Below are 16,863 nucleotides of genomic sequence, written 5' to 3'. Positions count from 1 at the left end.
AAAACAAAAATAAGTGGCGACTCCAAGTCAGTTTTCTTAATCAAATAAAATCAATTTTTCAAAATTAAAATCGAGCTCGCCATCGAGTGGGAAACGCATGAGCCGAAATGCGGGGTCCACAGGTGTTTTTGTCAAAATGAGACAAAAAATGACACAGAGTTAAATTTCAAAAATTAAGTTTTCACGGACCTTTTTAATTAAATAAACCTATCCTTTATTGCAAATCTACAATATTAATATTAATTAAGAAAATAATTAATTGAGTTTCACTATGTTTTTTTAGTTTTAAGACATTTAAAAAAGGTGAGATTTTTCTTCTAGATTGTACTTAAAAAGGCATAATGCAATAATCACTCAAGATTTTAGTTGGATCTTCAAAATTAATTAAAAATTATGAAAAAATAATAGGAAAAAAACGTTGAAAATGAAAATCTCAGTAGTTTTTTAAAACGAGGGTGTTTGAGAAATTGTTTTTTTTTTTTTTTATAAAAGAAAACAAGATTTAAAATAAAAAATACATTTTATTTTTAAAAATAAGGTACTTGTGGATTGTGGCTATGCTTTTCAAAATTTGTTTTTAAAATTTATTTTCAATTTTAAATAAAAAATTAATTATTTTCTAAGGATCTTTGAATGTTAGCTATTTTAAAAAATAAAAAATAATAACAACTTTAGAAAATGAAATAATTTCTTGATATTTACTTTAAAAGTAGAATGACTTTTCAAAGTTGTTTAAAAATAATTAAGGCTTTAAAAAAAATTTAAACTCAAATTTTTAAAATTTTAAAATAATTAAGTTGATGTTTTTTATATAAAAGTTTTTAAAATTAAGTTCATAATTTTTATATAAAATATAGAAGTAAAAAAAAAAATTCCTAAAAATAAAAAACAAAATATGTGCACTATTAAATTATTTTTAAAATAATTAAGTTGATAATTTTTATATAAAATATAGAAGTCAAAACTATTTTTTTTAAAGAAATAAAAACAAAATATTTATCCAAAGTAGCACTAATAAATTATTTTAAGCAATAGTTTGAAAAAAAAAAAAAACAATCTCGAAAAAATAATTTCAAAATTTTAAAAAATATTTTTTTATTATTTTATGAAAATAACATAAATTATTTTTATTATTTTTATTTGGAAAAAAATATATGTTATTTTTAAAAGCCACCATATAAAATATACAAGTAATAACTATTTTTTATTTTCAAAGGAATATTTACTACTAATAAAAAGTTGTTAAAAAAATTCAGAAGGATTTTTGGAATCAAAATTTAGAAATAAAATATTTTCATATAATGTAAAAATAAAATGCTACTATATAAAATATAAAATTCAAAATTAAAAAGGATTTTCTAAATCTAAATTTAAAAATTAAATTTGTAAAAATAAAAAATAGTAGCTTTTTATTTTTACATATTTAATATTTAAATTTAGATTTAGGAAATCTTTTTGAATTTTGAATTTTATATTTTATATAATAGCTTTTTATTTTTAGGGTATGTGTAAATATTTTATTTATAAATTAAGATTTAGAAAATCTTTTCTAAGATGTTTTTATTAAGAGTGAGTATTGCTTTTTATAGATATAAAACAGCAATCAAGGCATCAAGAAACATTCATTTTCGAAGTAGACTTCAATTATGACAAACATAAATATGGTGAAAAAACATAGCATGGGAAGACAGAAGATCGAAATAAAAAAAATTGTGAAGAAAAGCTCCTTGGAGGTCACCTTCTCCAAGCGTCGAACAGGACTCTTCAAGAAGGCTGGCGAGCTTTGCGTTTTGTGCGGTGCTGAGGCCTCCGTCATCGTCTTCTCTCCGGGCAGGAGGGACTTCGTCTTCGGCCACCCCTCCGCGGACGCTGTCATCGATCGCTTCCTCCATCGCGAGACCAACTCTCGTGCGCTTGTTCCGGCGGGACAGGTGCATGGGCACGTTCAGAGGCAATACTTGGAGGCTCTTGGAAGGCTGGAGGTGAAGAGGGAGCAAGAAGAGACGGTGGGGGGAGATGGGGAGGGTGGGTTTTGGTGGGACGCGCCCATTGAGAACATGGGGTTGAATGAACTGGAGCAGTTCAGGGGTTCCCTTGAGGAGCTGAGGAAGAAGGTGGCGGATCGAGTGGAGGAGATGACCATGATGATAATTATGGAGTAGTATGTCCCCCATTTAATGGCGGCAAGAGCATTGTCCAGTTCCTTCTTGGCTGATGGACGTGACCCGAAGTCAATAACACTCCATGAAATCATCGTCACTGTAAATGCTTGGGGAAATCCAAACTTCACGTTGTCTCCAGCATCATCGCATAGCTCATCAAATAATTCCACAGCCCAATCGAACACCCACAGTACAACCTCACCGCGAAGGTGGTGTTGGTGAAGTACTTCTTCGTATAAGGCTCACAGGAGCAGTTCTCTTTGACGAGGACATAGTTGAGGTCGGTCGCTTCAACGGTGGGGTCCTTGGGGAGGATGTCGTACATGGACTAGATCAGAGCGAGAGTCTGATTATGGGTGGACTTGAAGGCCAAGAAAGGAGGTGCAGAGGCGAGACGTGTCTGTGCAGTTCATGGGTGTGGTGGGTAGCGAATGTACAGAGACCATTAGAAATACGAAGAAGAACAAAGAGACGGAGAGAGTGGCGAAGAGGGATGACGGTACAGGAGGGAATAAAATCCATAGATATGACTCAAACACCCAAAGGAACTGTATCATTCTTAAACAAATTTCACATAAAGAACCAAGAACAGATTCGTTAGACATAATCACAGCAATCCAAAGAAAATCAATAGCAATCAGTGTGTAGTCTAGTAAAACACCTCTTTCCTGCGAGACCAGATGGGTATCAAGTTGCTCTACTTCACTCTTTCTGCTCCATACCCTCTGTAGCTTACTCCGTTTCTCTCATTTTCTCCACCCACAGCCTGCTCTTTCTCTATTCCTTTATATTCTCTCAAGCTATCTTTTCCTCCCACAGCCTTGTTCTTTCCTCAGCTCAAGAACACTCACACCTCACCCCCCCAAAAAAAAAAAAAATCTCCAGAGCCCTACCTCAAAAACGCACCTCTCCCCTCCTCGTCCAGACTTGCCCCTCAAGAAAGAATCTTCTGCTGAAAATATCTCCTCCCCAGCACCCGTCTCCAAACGCACCTTCTCCTCTCTGCCAGAATATCCTCTCTCTCATCGGCTCCTCCTCTGAAAAATCAGCAACAAAATCACCACCCAAATAACGGCCTGCGGCTTTTTCCATCACCCAGCTCCTCCTCTTCAATATTCTCAGGTGTCGCCTTTTGATTCGTGTATGCAAACCACCATCTTCTTCCTCACCAGCCACCAAGGAGGCGACACGTGGCTCACCAGGATTGCTCCACCTGGCAAGAAGTATGACCTGCAGAAAAAGAAAAAAAAGGCCCATATGGGGTCTACAACTATATATATTATTTTTATAAAAATATCAAATTGAATTTTTTTGAAAAACATGCATTATTAAAAAAAATTTGGTTGTTAACATAATACCCTATCATCATAGTGGGACTTAAAAAAAAATGGTTAGTCCCTAATGTTCCTTACATGTTGGGAGGCGGAATCATAGCCAATCTAATAGCATAATAGAAGTCAATAACTATATGGATTTTCAGATCATCATTACTCTCACTAAGAGCAACAAAAGTCAACAATTTTTCTCTTGCGAGCTAGAGCCAAATAACCAAAATGTACATGAAGGCAACACTGTAGTCAAATAAAAAATAATTTCCGATTTTAGTACCTCAACTTTATCTAAACATATCATTTATATATATATAAAAAAAACATTTTTTTTTTCATAATCCCTTTACATAAGGCACAATATAGAAATTTCCTGTGGATCACATAAGAGATTTAAAGAATCCTTCAAACTATAATTTTGATAAATATTATACTTTTAGGTATGTATTTTTTTAATTTAACCTCACAATAGTCATATGAAAATTCAAATTAATTAACGTCTGAGTTTCCATAGTACAGGGAATAGACATGATCACTTGTACAACTAAACTAAAACAATCCATAATCCATAATCCATTGATGAATGGTCCATGATTAAATGGAGAAAGAATTTAAAGAAAAACAAATAACACATTGCCTAGTTTTGCTAATGTTGGCGGATCAGAAGATGGGAATTACACTTCTTGGATGTAGGACGCCGGACTTGATGGCAAACTATTTGCTTAGGCATTGGTTGAGTTTGAAACTCGATAACCTGAATCCTTCTCTTCTTCTTTGCTGTTGGACAACAAATTTCGGGGGTCATGATCAGATTATAAGTTTCAAGTCTTTTCTTTAGAAAAAAAAAAACAAAAGGAAAAGAAAACAAATACCGTTCTCAATATTTTTATACGATTCTTGGAGTTTCCTTTTCGTAGACTCAAATTTGGATTCCAAAGCAACCATGGACTTGTCTCCTTTTCTTGCATGATTATTAATTTCGTTTTTCTCATCAGCCGCTTTCTGATTGAAGCTTCCTTTTTCATTTCCCTTAGCCGGGGTTGAATCTATGCATGCCTTCTGATCATCAGCTATGGGGTCGGCGCATGGTTTTGAATGTCCCTCAAGCTCGCTTAAGGGTTCTTCTGGCTTCAGAACTTCAATTAGTCTCTTCATCTCTTTGCCTCTACTTTGTGTTTTCTGCTTTTCTCTCCCACCACAAGAAGTTCTCGTGTCGTGTCGAACATCTACCCCAGATTTATAACATACAGATTGTTTAGAAAGTCGAATAATCAGTTTGTTTAAAAAATAGGGCTAATAAAAATTCGAAAAATATCCTTACTTCCATTCTCATCAATTTCATCGAAGAACTTGATCATGTCGGTTTGTGAAACAATGCAGAGGAATAGATCAGTCAATAAGACAGCGCCATAATTGTTTGGGAATGATAAAGAAAACAAAAGTTTTTTAAAATGGGATACCTGAAAGAGAGCCAATGTTGTGGGATGATAAGTTGAGAAAGCCCCATCATCAAGTGGAGGGATAGGGAGGCAGCTCTCTTCTTCTTCCCATGCGGAATCCAGGATTTCCATTTCGCTTAGAGAAAGCAGCAGCTTGGGAACCAACAATCACACCTGAAGAAAGTAGAGTCTGCACACAACGTGTTCTTGATTTCTGGATTAGATAAGATATGGTTGATAAGAAAGTTACTATTTATAGTTTCCATTTTGATAATACCTTTTTAATTGCATATGTATATCTAATGTGTTGGGTTTTGACTCAAATTCTTTATTTATTTAGTTTTAGGAAAATTAATATTTTCAAATTTTAATATATATATTATATATATGTTAAATTTAAAAAATTTGACTTTTAAATTATTTTTGAATCCTTATATGGAGTTATTAATGAAGTAGACTGCATTTGGATCTGGGAAAGGATGAGAGAAGAGAAAGGAGAAGTTGAATTAGGATTCTATTGTTGAACTACTTCTGGATTTCTTTTCCTTTCTCTTGTTCCTGAAAGAGAGTTTTTGTTGAATGGTGTACAACAATTATGTGTAACTTGTTGATTATGGTTATGAGTATGATTATAACAACCTCCTTATTTTTTATTTTTCCTAAGAGGGTGCTTATTAGTCCACATTATTTTCAATAATTGCACCACAGAAGGAAATAATTGTCACTTGGTTTAAACTAGAGTTGAACCGTTGGACCAGAGAATCAGTTGACCAGACCGGTGTTCAATCAACTTGGTTTTGCTTTTATTTTTTTACCCCTAAAATCTCGAGTCCTGCTCTTAACTTTTTTCACTTTTCAAATGTTACAAAACAATTCTCACCCTCTTTTTGAAAATTTTAAACATTTTGCTTTCAATAATATTTTTAAAACCATACCCATTAATGGACCGTAGATGATTAAACTGATGATTGAATCATGATATTAGAAAATAAAAAATAAATTTAAACTAAATAAATTATTTATATATCATACTTTAAATTCATTTCACTTATTATAACTTTTCGATATAAAAAATTAAATAATAAAAAATGTATAGGTTTTTTACTAGTTTTAATTATGTTTAATTTTCTTCAATATTTTTCATAGGATAACTATGAGAATCATTTTTAACATTTTTTGTTTTTGTTTTTGTAATACTTTCTAGAAACCAAATATAATCTTAATATTTAATTTTTTAAATATGATATAATATTTGTTTAACTTTCTTTTATTTCAATATTTTTTATGAAATAATTAAATATGAGAAAATTATTTTTCTTAACAATTTCATTTTTCTTTTCTTAATACTTTCTAGAAACCAAATATAATCTTAATATTTAATTTCTTAAATAGATATAATATTTTCCTAACTTTTTTTTATTTAAATGCTCCAGTACCCTTCATCTGCTATGATTTTTCTACTCTTGATTCTTCTTCCAACATCATCATATATCCTTTAGAAATATTTGGTTAAAAAAAATGAAATAATCCAAAATTGTGAATTTAACAATTTTCATGTTTTTAATTGAAAAGTAACTTATTTTGACACAAATGCTCTTTATCATTTGAATTATTTACATTTAGGTTTTCAAATAAAATATTATTTTTACAAGAAAATAGTAAGGGTGTTTTTGTCAAAATGAGACAAAAAATGACAAAGAGTTAAATTTCAAAAATTGAGTTTCCACAAACCCTTTTAATTAAATAAACCTATCCTTTATTGCAAATCTACAATATTAAGATTAATTAAGAAAATAATTAATTCGCTATGTTTTTTTAGTTTTAAGACATTAAAAAAAGGTGAGATTTTTCTTCTAGATTGTACTTAAAAAGGCATAATGCAATAATCACTCAAGATTTTAGTTGGATCTTCAAAATTAATTAAAAATTATGAAAAAATAATAGGAAAAAAAAGTTGAAAATGAAAATCGATTTTCAGTAGTTTTTTAAAATGAGAGTGTTTGAGAAATTGTTTTTTTTTTTTTTTCTTAAAAAAGATTTAAAATAAAAAATGCATTTTATTTTTAAAAATAAGGTACTTGTGGATTGTGGCTATGCTTTTCAAAATTTATTTTCAATTTTAAATAAAAAATTAATTATTTTCTAAGGATCTTTGAATGTTATCTATTTTTTTTTTTAAATAATAACAACTTTTGAAAATAAAATAACTTCTTGATATTTACTTTAAAAGTAGAATGACTTTTCAAAGTTGTTTAAAAATAATTAAGTCTTTAAAAAAATTTAAACTCAAATTTTTAAAATTTTAAAATAATTAAGTTGATATTTTTTACATAAAAGTTTTTAAAATTAAGTTCATAATTTTTATATAAAATATAGAAGTCAAAAAAAAAATTCTTAAAATTAAAAAACAAAATATGTGCACTATTAAATTATTTTTAAAATAATTAAGTTGATAATTTTTATATAAAATATAGAAGTCAAAACTATTTTTTTTTAAGAAATAAAAACAAAATATTTATCCAAAGTAGCACTAATAAATTATTTTAAGCAATAGTTTGAAAAAAAAAAACCAATCTCGAAAAAATAATTTCAAAATTTTAAAAAATAATTTTTATTATTTTATGAAAATAACATAAATTATTTTTATTTGGAAAAAAGTATATGTTATTTTTAAAAGCTACCATATAAAATATACGAATAATAACTATTTTTTATTTTGAAAGGAATATTTACTACTAATAAAAAGTTGTTAAAAAAATTTAGAAGGATTTTTGGAATCAAAATTTAGAAATAAAATATTTTCATATAATGTAAAAATAAAATGCTACTATATAAAATATAAAATTCAAAATTAAAAAGGATTTTCTAAATCTAAATTTAAAAATTAAATTTGTAAAAATAAAAAATAGTAGCTTTTTAGTTTTACATATTTAATTTTTAAATTTAGATTTAGGAAATCTTTTTGAATTTTGAATTTTATATTTTATATAGTAGCTTTTTATTTTTAGGGTATATGCAAATATTTTATTTCTAAATTAAGATTTAGAAAATCTTTTCTAAGATGTTTTTATTAAGAGTGAGTATTGCTTTTTATAGATATAAAACAGCAATCAAGGCATCAAGAAACATTCATTTTCGAAGTCGACTTCAATTATGACAAACATAAATACGGTGAAAAAACATAGCATGGGAAGACAGAAGATCGAAATAAAAAAAATTGTGAAGAAAAGCTCCTTAGAGGTCACCTTCTCCAAGCGTCGAACAGGACTCTTCAAGAAGGCTGGCGAGCTTTGCGTTTTGTGCGGTGCTGAGGCCGCCGTCATCGTCTTCTCTCCGGGCAGGAGGGCCTTCGTCTTCGGCCACCCCTCCGCGGACGCTGTCATCGATCGCTTCCTCCATCGCGAGACCAACTCTCGCGCGCTTGTTCCGGCGGGACAGGTGCATGGGCACGTTCAGAGGCAATACTTGGAGGCTCTTGGAAGGCTGGAGGTGAAGAGGGAGCAAGAAGAGACGGTGGGGGGAGATGGGGAGGGTGGGTTTTGGTGGGACGCGCCCATTGAGAACATGGGGTTGAATGAACTGGAGCAGTTCAGGGGTTCCCTTGAGGAGCTGAGGAAGAAGATGGCGAATCGAGTGGAGGAGATGACTATGATGATGATGATGATGATGGAGAGCGGTCCTTCTTCGACTGCCATGGTTGAATATGCAGCGCCACCGCAGGAGTATAATTCTTCTGGTGGTGTTCTGCATGGCCATGATTTGGCTGCACATGGTGTTCCTCATGGTTTCGATGAACACCTTTTCTGATGTACATTCCTTTGTTTTTTATTTTATTTTATGGAACTAATTCTCTGGTCCAAAGAATACAGATGAAGAGTCCTTTGAGAAATAATTGTCAATTGTCAATTGCTTTAATCGAGTCTTTAGATTTGTAAACATAATATTTAGAAAAATTACCAAGTAGCTAATTTTTGTAATAAATCACTTGTAAGCGTTAAAACCATTCTTAATAGGCTTTTAAAATATACTGCTTTTTTTAGCAACATTTTTATTAATAGTGCTTTCATTAAAAAAGTCTTTAAGTAGAATTATTTAATGTTTGGATATAAAAAATACAAATTCTTTGATAAGGATTTTAATAATGTGTTACATAATAAAATAGTGATTTTGTAAGACCACATTGAATTAAGTTGATCATTGACAAGTCTAAAGGGTATAATTATGAAATTTATCTTTAGCAACATCCTTGGTTTTTTTGTTTTGCTCGCAAATGAAATTTATGGTGCAAAACTACGATATGGTAAACAAAGTCCAAGTTTAAGAGAATGCGAAAAACTATTGATTTTTTAAAAAGAGTCCAATGCCTCAAGACGTGTTTTATACTTTGTCATATCATATTCAAAATTCAACACTTTACCTCCAAATATAATTACGTTACATCATTTTTATGTATCTTATATAAAATTCTTTTAATATATTTTTATTATCACTTTATCTAAGTTATAGAATTTTTAATTCTTAAAAGGAATTTTGAGCTACTTGTTAAAAGTTTGAGACCTGCGAAAAAAAGTCTACTAAGAGTGTAAGATAGCGTTTTACACTAATATATGCTATTTCCCCATTTGCTCCAATTTTTTGTTTTTCAAAAGATTTGAACATATATGTTTTCAATATTTTATTTTTTTTTTACTAATAACATACATATTTTTCATACATTGTCCAATTTTTTGTTCTTCAAATTTTTAAAAGTAATATTTTTATTATCACTTTATCTAAGTTATAGAATTTTTCATTCTTAAAAGGAATTTTGAGCGGTAAGTTCAAAATTGTCTTTCTCTCAGCTATCAATCCATAAAACCCATTCAAGAACGTTGTACTCAGCTCTCATTGTCTTTCTCTCTAAAGCTTCTCTCTAAAAGCTTCCTCATAGGTAAGTTCAAAACCCTAGTTCAAAACCGATTATGAGTTCTTCTCACAGGTTTTCTCAACAACCAAATAACCATTGTTTTATGTTATTTTCGTGATATCTCCATTTGGTTTAGATTTGATCGTTTTTTCATATACATTTTTTTTTCTTTTCAAGATTTTCCTATAATTATCCCCTTTCAAATCGGGAATGTCGCATTTTATATTAGATAAATTCGCAAGTTGCATGACTGCACAAAAATTAAACATACATGCTTATAATTCACAATTGAGACTAATAACTATATATCATGTTTTACCAATGTAACTCATGTTCAAAATTATGAATCTAGTGACATAAAGCTTGTCTGTGGGCTAAAGTTCTAATTCAATTAGATCCATGTAGAACCTTATGATAAAACTATCAAATTATGTTACATTTCCTAATTCTTGTGGGTAATTAAGAAATATAATTTGATATTCCATCATAATTAATTATATAAATATAATAAAAAAATTCATGTGGGATAAAATTTTATTATATCAAATATAATTAATTACCCATAATGTTATTTTCCTATATGTGATCCTAAAACACTTAATATATAATTTTGCATAATTAAAGATGTTGTGGCTACTCCTTAATTAATTAAAATTATATGGATCAATTGACATTTAATTAATTCACAAGAAAAACTTATATAAATTGCATGAAACCATAAGTAATATGTACACAAAACACAATATCAATGTACTAATAATATTCAACTCAATATTGCATGTATAATAAAACAATATATCATACACACAAAATTTTAAGCACATAAATATTTAAAATTAAATCCATAAAGAGCCTTTAAGAATAAATTTAATGTGCAAAATTATTTAATTTAATGTTGTATGCATAATAAACCATAAAAAAAATATATATATATACATTCAACTAACAAAAATAAATAATATAGCACATAAAATATCCATAAAGAAACCCATAAATTGACATATCTTAAAACAATAAATTTTATGAATTTTTTTTAAAAAATTATAGGTTGTTGTTGGGAGCAATGTTTTCAGAACCGCACTGATCATTGAACCAGAAAAATTATCGATTCACGATTCACTGGTCGGACCGGTGACGTCATAAATTTATATTTTATTATTTTATATATTATTAAAATTTAAAAATAATAAATTCTATCTAAATTTTTATAATATCTATCAAAATTATGATCAACAAATAAAAATAATACATTAAATAATAAATATAAAAGAAAGAAAACATTAAAAATAAATTTAAAAAATAAAAATCAAACGTTGGACTATTGGAGCAGCTACTCCCACTACACAGGCCAGGGAGAGGGGGGTTATAGCCGCCGGAGTGGGGGTTTACAACAATGGAAAGGGAGCGGGGGAGAGAGAGATTTTTAGCCGCCAAAGTGGGAGCCTGTCGTGGCATGTTGGGGGTAGGCCTGGAGGTGGGCGACAATTGCTGCGGTTTGGAGAGGAAGGGTTTGGAAGAAGGTTATATATCCTCCAAAATGACGTCGTTTTGTTACCAGAAACATCAAAACGACGTTGTTTTGATGCTAAAAAAAATAAAAAATAAAAATTAATTGAACCATCTGGTTCACTAATCGAACCGCCGATTCAACTGGTCCAATCCCAGTTCAACCTATTTCCGGTCTAATTGATCGGACTGGACCGGAACCATGGCCGGTCGACGGTCGAACCGACCAGTCTGGTCTGGTTTTTAAAACCATGGTTGGGAATGGATGAAAAAAGATTAGGCTGAGACCAACTGGGCTACTTCCCCTTTTCTTGTTTCTAGTTTACTTATTTATTTCTTATTTACAATCAAAACAATAAGCCCCTATAGTCGTCTCCTACCTTCAATCGGGTATGTTTGACCCATTTTTGACCCAAAATGAAACACGACGGTTTCCAGTTATTCCAAACACCAGATTGATGATTTAAAACACTGAAATGTTAGAAATCTCATCTCCTAATGATTTCTAACAATATTTTTTCATCAAAATTTTCTAAAAACTATAAACTCCAAAATACCAAAACTCATTATATTTTTTTTGATTGAAAAATGCATATTGTAAAAACGAGCAAGGCAAAAACATACAAGGCTTTGATACCAATTGATGGATAAAAATAATCTAAACATGTTATAACAATCATTAAATAACAATTAGATCATATGCAGAATTATAAACAAATTGAAAACATACCTCCCACTATTGCCATTCTTATAGGTTAAAAATGTGTTTTTCAATTTTCAGGTTTCAGGTGCTTCTAAACCTTTCTCAACCTCCACTTAGATGGAAAGATATTGAAGGCTTAGGGAACCCTACCCATTAGTGTTCTGCCCTTTTTTAAAGACTCTCTCCATTACTGAGTCTGCTTGGAGCATGCACAGAACATGGGGTAGTGATGCGAACGTGGTTCCAAGTGTTAATCCTCGTTCCTAAATTGAGGGAATGATGTAGACCACATTCCGAATCACGTCTTCGATTTATTACCGAAGATTCAGGACAAACAAAATCCCAACATTAAAACCACTCCAAATAGGCTTTTTAGCCCAAGTGTAAAAAGAAAATAATGAAATGTGAGGGCAAATATATATATATATATATATATATATATATATATTGTAAAAAAAGATTACGGAAGTAGAATGCTTACAAATTCGATTTTTGTAGGATTGAAAGATAAAATGGTAAAATTTTGTCCCCAATGAAAAGCACTTGATGAAAATTAAATGATTCTGATGATCAAACTTGGTTAATATTAGCCAATTTATTGCATAAATATAGGAAAATGTCTGGTTGTCCAATAAAATGGTATAATTTTGTGTCTAATAAATAGCACTCCATCAAGATTTAAGGATTTAAATGATCAAATCTCTTTAATGTTAAACAATTATTGTCTCCATGTTAAGAAAAAAATAATAAATAGATAAATAATTTTTTTTATCTTGCAAAATTGTTCATTTTATAAATCCTATTATTATTATTATTATTATTATTATTATTTTTATATAATCATATTAGTACAATAAAAAAATTAAATAAAAAATAATTATAACTTTTATATAAGATATTCTTGGAGACTTACTATGAAAAGTAATAATTTTAAAAATTAAGATATGAATATATTTATATTATTTAATTTTTAAAATATAAAATAAATCTATATTTTTCTATGCAAAACATCCTATTTTTATATAAAAGAGCATGTTTGACTACATGATTTAAAAACAGTTTTTTGCTTTTAAAAATAGAAATTTGTTTTTAAAATTTTTTAATATTATTTGATGGTTATTTTCCAGAAACAATTTTTAGTAGGAGTTGTTTTCATCCATTTTTTTAAATAAAAGAAAAATGTAAATTAGTTTGATCTTTTTTTTAAAAATTTATTTTAAAAACTATTTTTAGGATAAAAAATAAAAAACGTACCCTTAATTTTCTCAAATATTGCTTTGATATTAAAACGTTACTTATGTGTAGAAAATGTAAATTAAAAGAAATGAAATAATTGAATAATTAAATAGATAAAGCAAAACCCATTCTCTGTATTTATGATAAAACCTAGACTTTTGTAAAACCCTAAAAAAACAACCATTTCTTCTCCATCACTCCAATCCACTTGCTTCCGCAACGAAAATGGCCTTGACCAACTTCATCATCACGGTGGCCGGCGTCAGCGCCGTCATTCTTCTACTGAGGAGCGATGTTAAACAATCGGCTTCCATTTTCAGGCGCAACGTTCGCCATATTCGTAATTGGCTCGAAGAAGAATCCGCCTCTGCTTCCAAGTAATCTTTCTCTATATTTCTTCTTTCCATTTACACTAACTACTTTTTGATTTAGCACTGTTTTTTGTTCGAAATCGTTGTTTTCGTTAATCATATTTTATTCTGCTTCTTGTTATTGCAATTGTCGTATTTTTATCAAAATATTGAGTGAAAATGTTATGATGGTGATCGATTCATTGATGATAATTTTGAAATGGGTGTGTTCCCGTTGCTCAGGAACTGAGCTAAATCTTGTGGGTTCTTTTAGGTTTGTTCAGTGTTTTAATTTGAAAATTTTCGGACGAGACAAGTTTAATGGAAGCTGAATTGAGCTCCATTTCTAGTGGGGTTAGTGAAGCAGTGGAAGCATATAATTTGGGGTTGGAATGGTTCTCTTCAGACCGTTCAAGCCATTATCTCCTTTTTCCCCAAATTTTGTTTTTGTTGTTCTCTTTGCAGTTGTTTGGCCAAGACAAAATGACTATTAATATTCGGATGCATTGATGTTTTCTAAGGGTATCATAGCCTTCTTCCATGTCCACTATGATTTGGTTCTAATTTTATTTTTGCAAGCTGACATGTTCAGATATGGCTCCTTTAAAATTATTAAAACTATAAAGAGGATGAGGAAAGTTGAAGAAGCTTGTTCAATTATGGTTGTTAGAGCAATATTTGCCTCTGGCTTGTAGATTTTTTCCTTGCTTAAATTAAGTTGTAACTCCAGTAATTAATCCTACTGGACTAGGCAAGCCTCAACAATGAGCTTCCTTTAGAAATACCTTGTTTTATACCTACTTGATTGGGGAAGGAAGTGAAAGAGTATTCTCGATTTATGGAATTACCTAGAAGGGTGAATAAGCAGTCCAATTTTTATGGTCTTAAACTCAATTTTCTTAAACCTTAACTATTTGATTAATTGAATCAAATGATATCCAGGAAGATAAGAATAAGGAAATTGATAATCACACATTGAAAGACCAGATATATGTGGAAGCCATCGATAGAGCATCAACCGAAGCCTCTACAGATGAAAAACCATGGGGGACCATAGATGAAATGCACCAAATCTAAAAGAAGAGTGCACAGGTAAATTGATTCAGATGCTACAACCTCCGAAGAGACTTGTACCAGTCTATTCGTTCATTTCTTCACGTTTGTGATGTAGTACTCTGTGCATTTTAGTGGATCACTTCAACTTTCTGCTAAGACTAGTGGATTGATGCACCAAGACTTTGCCTTGTATCTCTATTGGAAAGGACTTTCAAGTGTCTTTCTTGAAAGATTTTTGAGAGTTATGCATCATAGAATAAAGGCATTGGATTCTCTATTGAGCTCTTATGGCCCTTTTAAAATATTGGCTTCCGGTATATCTAGGCAAATGCTAAGTTTTTAAAGTAAAGCCTAATTAGAAAATCCCTTAGTGTGAAAAATAGGATTTTTTGGGCTCTTCAAAATAATTTTTCAAAATAAAAGGTCCAAGACGCTTGAGCATTCTCAAGGAGATTGCTTGACTGTTCCTAGTTGGACGTTCGAGCATCCTACCTTGATTTTCTTATTTTTGCATTGTAAGTTGGCTTGAGCACTTTCTTGGTGTTCAAGTGTTTTTCGCATACTTTTAACCCTAACTTGACTCAAAACAAATTTAACTATCATTATTTTGACCTAAATCTAAAATCTGAAATTTTCTTACCTGTGTTTCTATCTTGGAAGGCTTCAACTTGTTTTGACTTTTGTGGTGGATAAATCGCATTAGAATGGGTAGCTCTAGATGAGTGCATTTTTGAAGCAGAGTTATCAACCTTTACTAATACATTAACAGGAAGAACACTAATAAATCCATTTGGGCACTAAATTTGTTTGAAGGTCTTGTTCAATGTATGATTGACCATTACCTTGTTCTTTTGTGATACTTGAGCTTAATATGCATTGGGTAGCAAGTTGCAAACTTAGAGACTGGAATACAGTCAACATTGAACTTCATCATGGTAGCATTTTCTCTAATGTATGGTGGTTTATGTTACACATTGATTAGTTTGAGATGGAATTGTATTCAAAGGTCACAGAGTTTTTGAAGAGAAGAATGGCAAAGAAGCACCTTGGGTGTGATTTGGTGGCTCTGATGAAGAATGCCCTTGTCTCACCAGTTTTCTTTGTTTACAAACCTTTTTTTGCTTTGGGAAAAGCTGAATGCGTATTTCTGGGTCCTTGGTGTCTTTTCCTCTCTGCTTATTTGTTCTTATATATATATATATATATATATATATATATATATATAATGTTATGTTCTTTTGAAAAATTTCCTGCCCCGCCATTCATTCCAATCTTTCTTTAGTTTATCTTCATTTATCTATAAGAAGTATGATTCAATTTTTAGAGATGACCTTTTCTTTCATTAAAATATTATTGCTCAATAAGGGTTCAGGCAGCTGGATGAAGAACAGGTAAAAGAGTCTTCAGTTACTCCACTTGAAAAACAGTCCTTGATGTTGTAGAGGAGGATTGTATCAAATGTGAACATTGATAATACTTGTCCTGCCAAGATCAGTTATGATACTCTGTAGATGATACTACTGTGAGTCAATCAGTATTTGGGATGGGGAAAAAAACTTGAAGTAGATGGTTGCGATTGATAAGTTTTTACTCAGAAAGAAAATCTCTTAAATAAGGAAAGAAGACATAGTCTGACCCATTTATCACTAATTGAATTATGCTGAGACAAACGATCTTTATTCTGTGGGTTGTATGTTGAAGTTATGGTTCATGGAAGCTGTCTTTGTGAAGTTACTACTTTTCTTTTGGTTCTTTCAGGGCAGCAGAGAAGGCAAAGCCCAAAGAACTGGAATCACAGGTTCCTCAGAAAGAGATTCCCAAGGAGGACAAGCAGTAGTAGTTAATAAATGGGCATTGGGCTTGTGTAGAAGAACTGCCTAAAATTTTATTTTCATCTGGTATAAAGCTTAGTGAATATCAGCATCAATGATTGATGCTCAATCTTTTGCTTAGCATTTTACTTTTTTACAATATTTCTTGTATGCAAACCAACCTGGAATCCTTTTCTGATGAATGAGCCTTTCTTTTTGGACATTTCCATGTCACTGTAACTAGACTAGCATACTCTTCTGTGGCTGATTTTCTGAATTCGGATTCTACCACATATTTGAGTAATACACAATTTTTTATTTTTTTTATTTTCTGTTGTATGGTTAGAAAATGATGTAGTGCATTTC

General features: G+C 30.6%; 3 protein-coding genes across 3 annotated transcripts; all 3 read left to right on the top strand.

The window, feature by feature from the left end:
• The first annotated feature begins 1,679 nt into the window (after positions 1–1,679).
• Positions 1,680–2,162, top strand: LOC117918111 (agamous-like MADS-box protein AGL62). The gene has a single exon (XM_034834634.1). The coding sequence runs from the start codon at positions 1,680–1,682 to the stop codon at positions 2,160–2,162; it is 483 nt and encodes a 160-aa protein (XP_034690525.1).
• Positions 2,163–8,115: 5,953 nt separating this feature from the next.
• On the top strand, positions 8,116–8,736 carry LOC117918110 (agamous-like MADS-box protein AGL62). Its single transcript, XM_034834633.1, has one exon. It carries the CDS (start codon positions 8,116–8,118, stop codon positions 8,734–8,736), a length of 621 nt encoding a protein of 206 aa, XP_034690524.1.
• A 4,699-nt stretch (positions 8,737–13,435) lies between these two features.
• On the top strand, positions 13,436–16,824 carry LOC117917569. Its single transcript, XM_034833884.1, has 2 exons — positions 13,436–13,657; positions 16,445–16,824. The coding sequence occupies exons 1-2, from the start codon at positions 13,506–13,508 to the stop codon at positions 16,521–16,523; spliced, it is 231 nt and encodes a 76-aa protein (XP_034689775.1). The 5' UTR covers positions 13,436–13,505; the 3' UTR covers positions 16,524–16,824.
• Positions 16,825–16,863: the final 39 nt, after the last annotated feature.

Source organism: Vitis riparia, chromosome 7 (genome assembly GCF_004353265.1).
Source record: "Vitis riparia cultivar Riparia Gloire de Montpellier isolate 1030 chromosome 7, EGFV_Vit.rip_1.0, whole genome shotgun sequence".
NCBI classification, from domain to species: domain Eukaryota; kingdom Viridiplantae; phylum Streptophyta; class Magnoliopsida; order Vitales; family Vitaceae; genus Vitis; species Vitis riparia.
The sequence above is the reverse complement of the archived record's forward strand: the minus strand, read 5'-3'. Positions and strand labels throughout refer to the sequence as shown.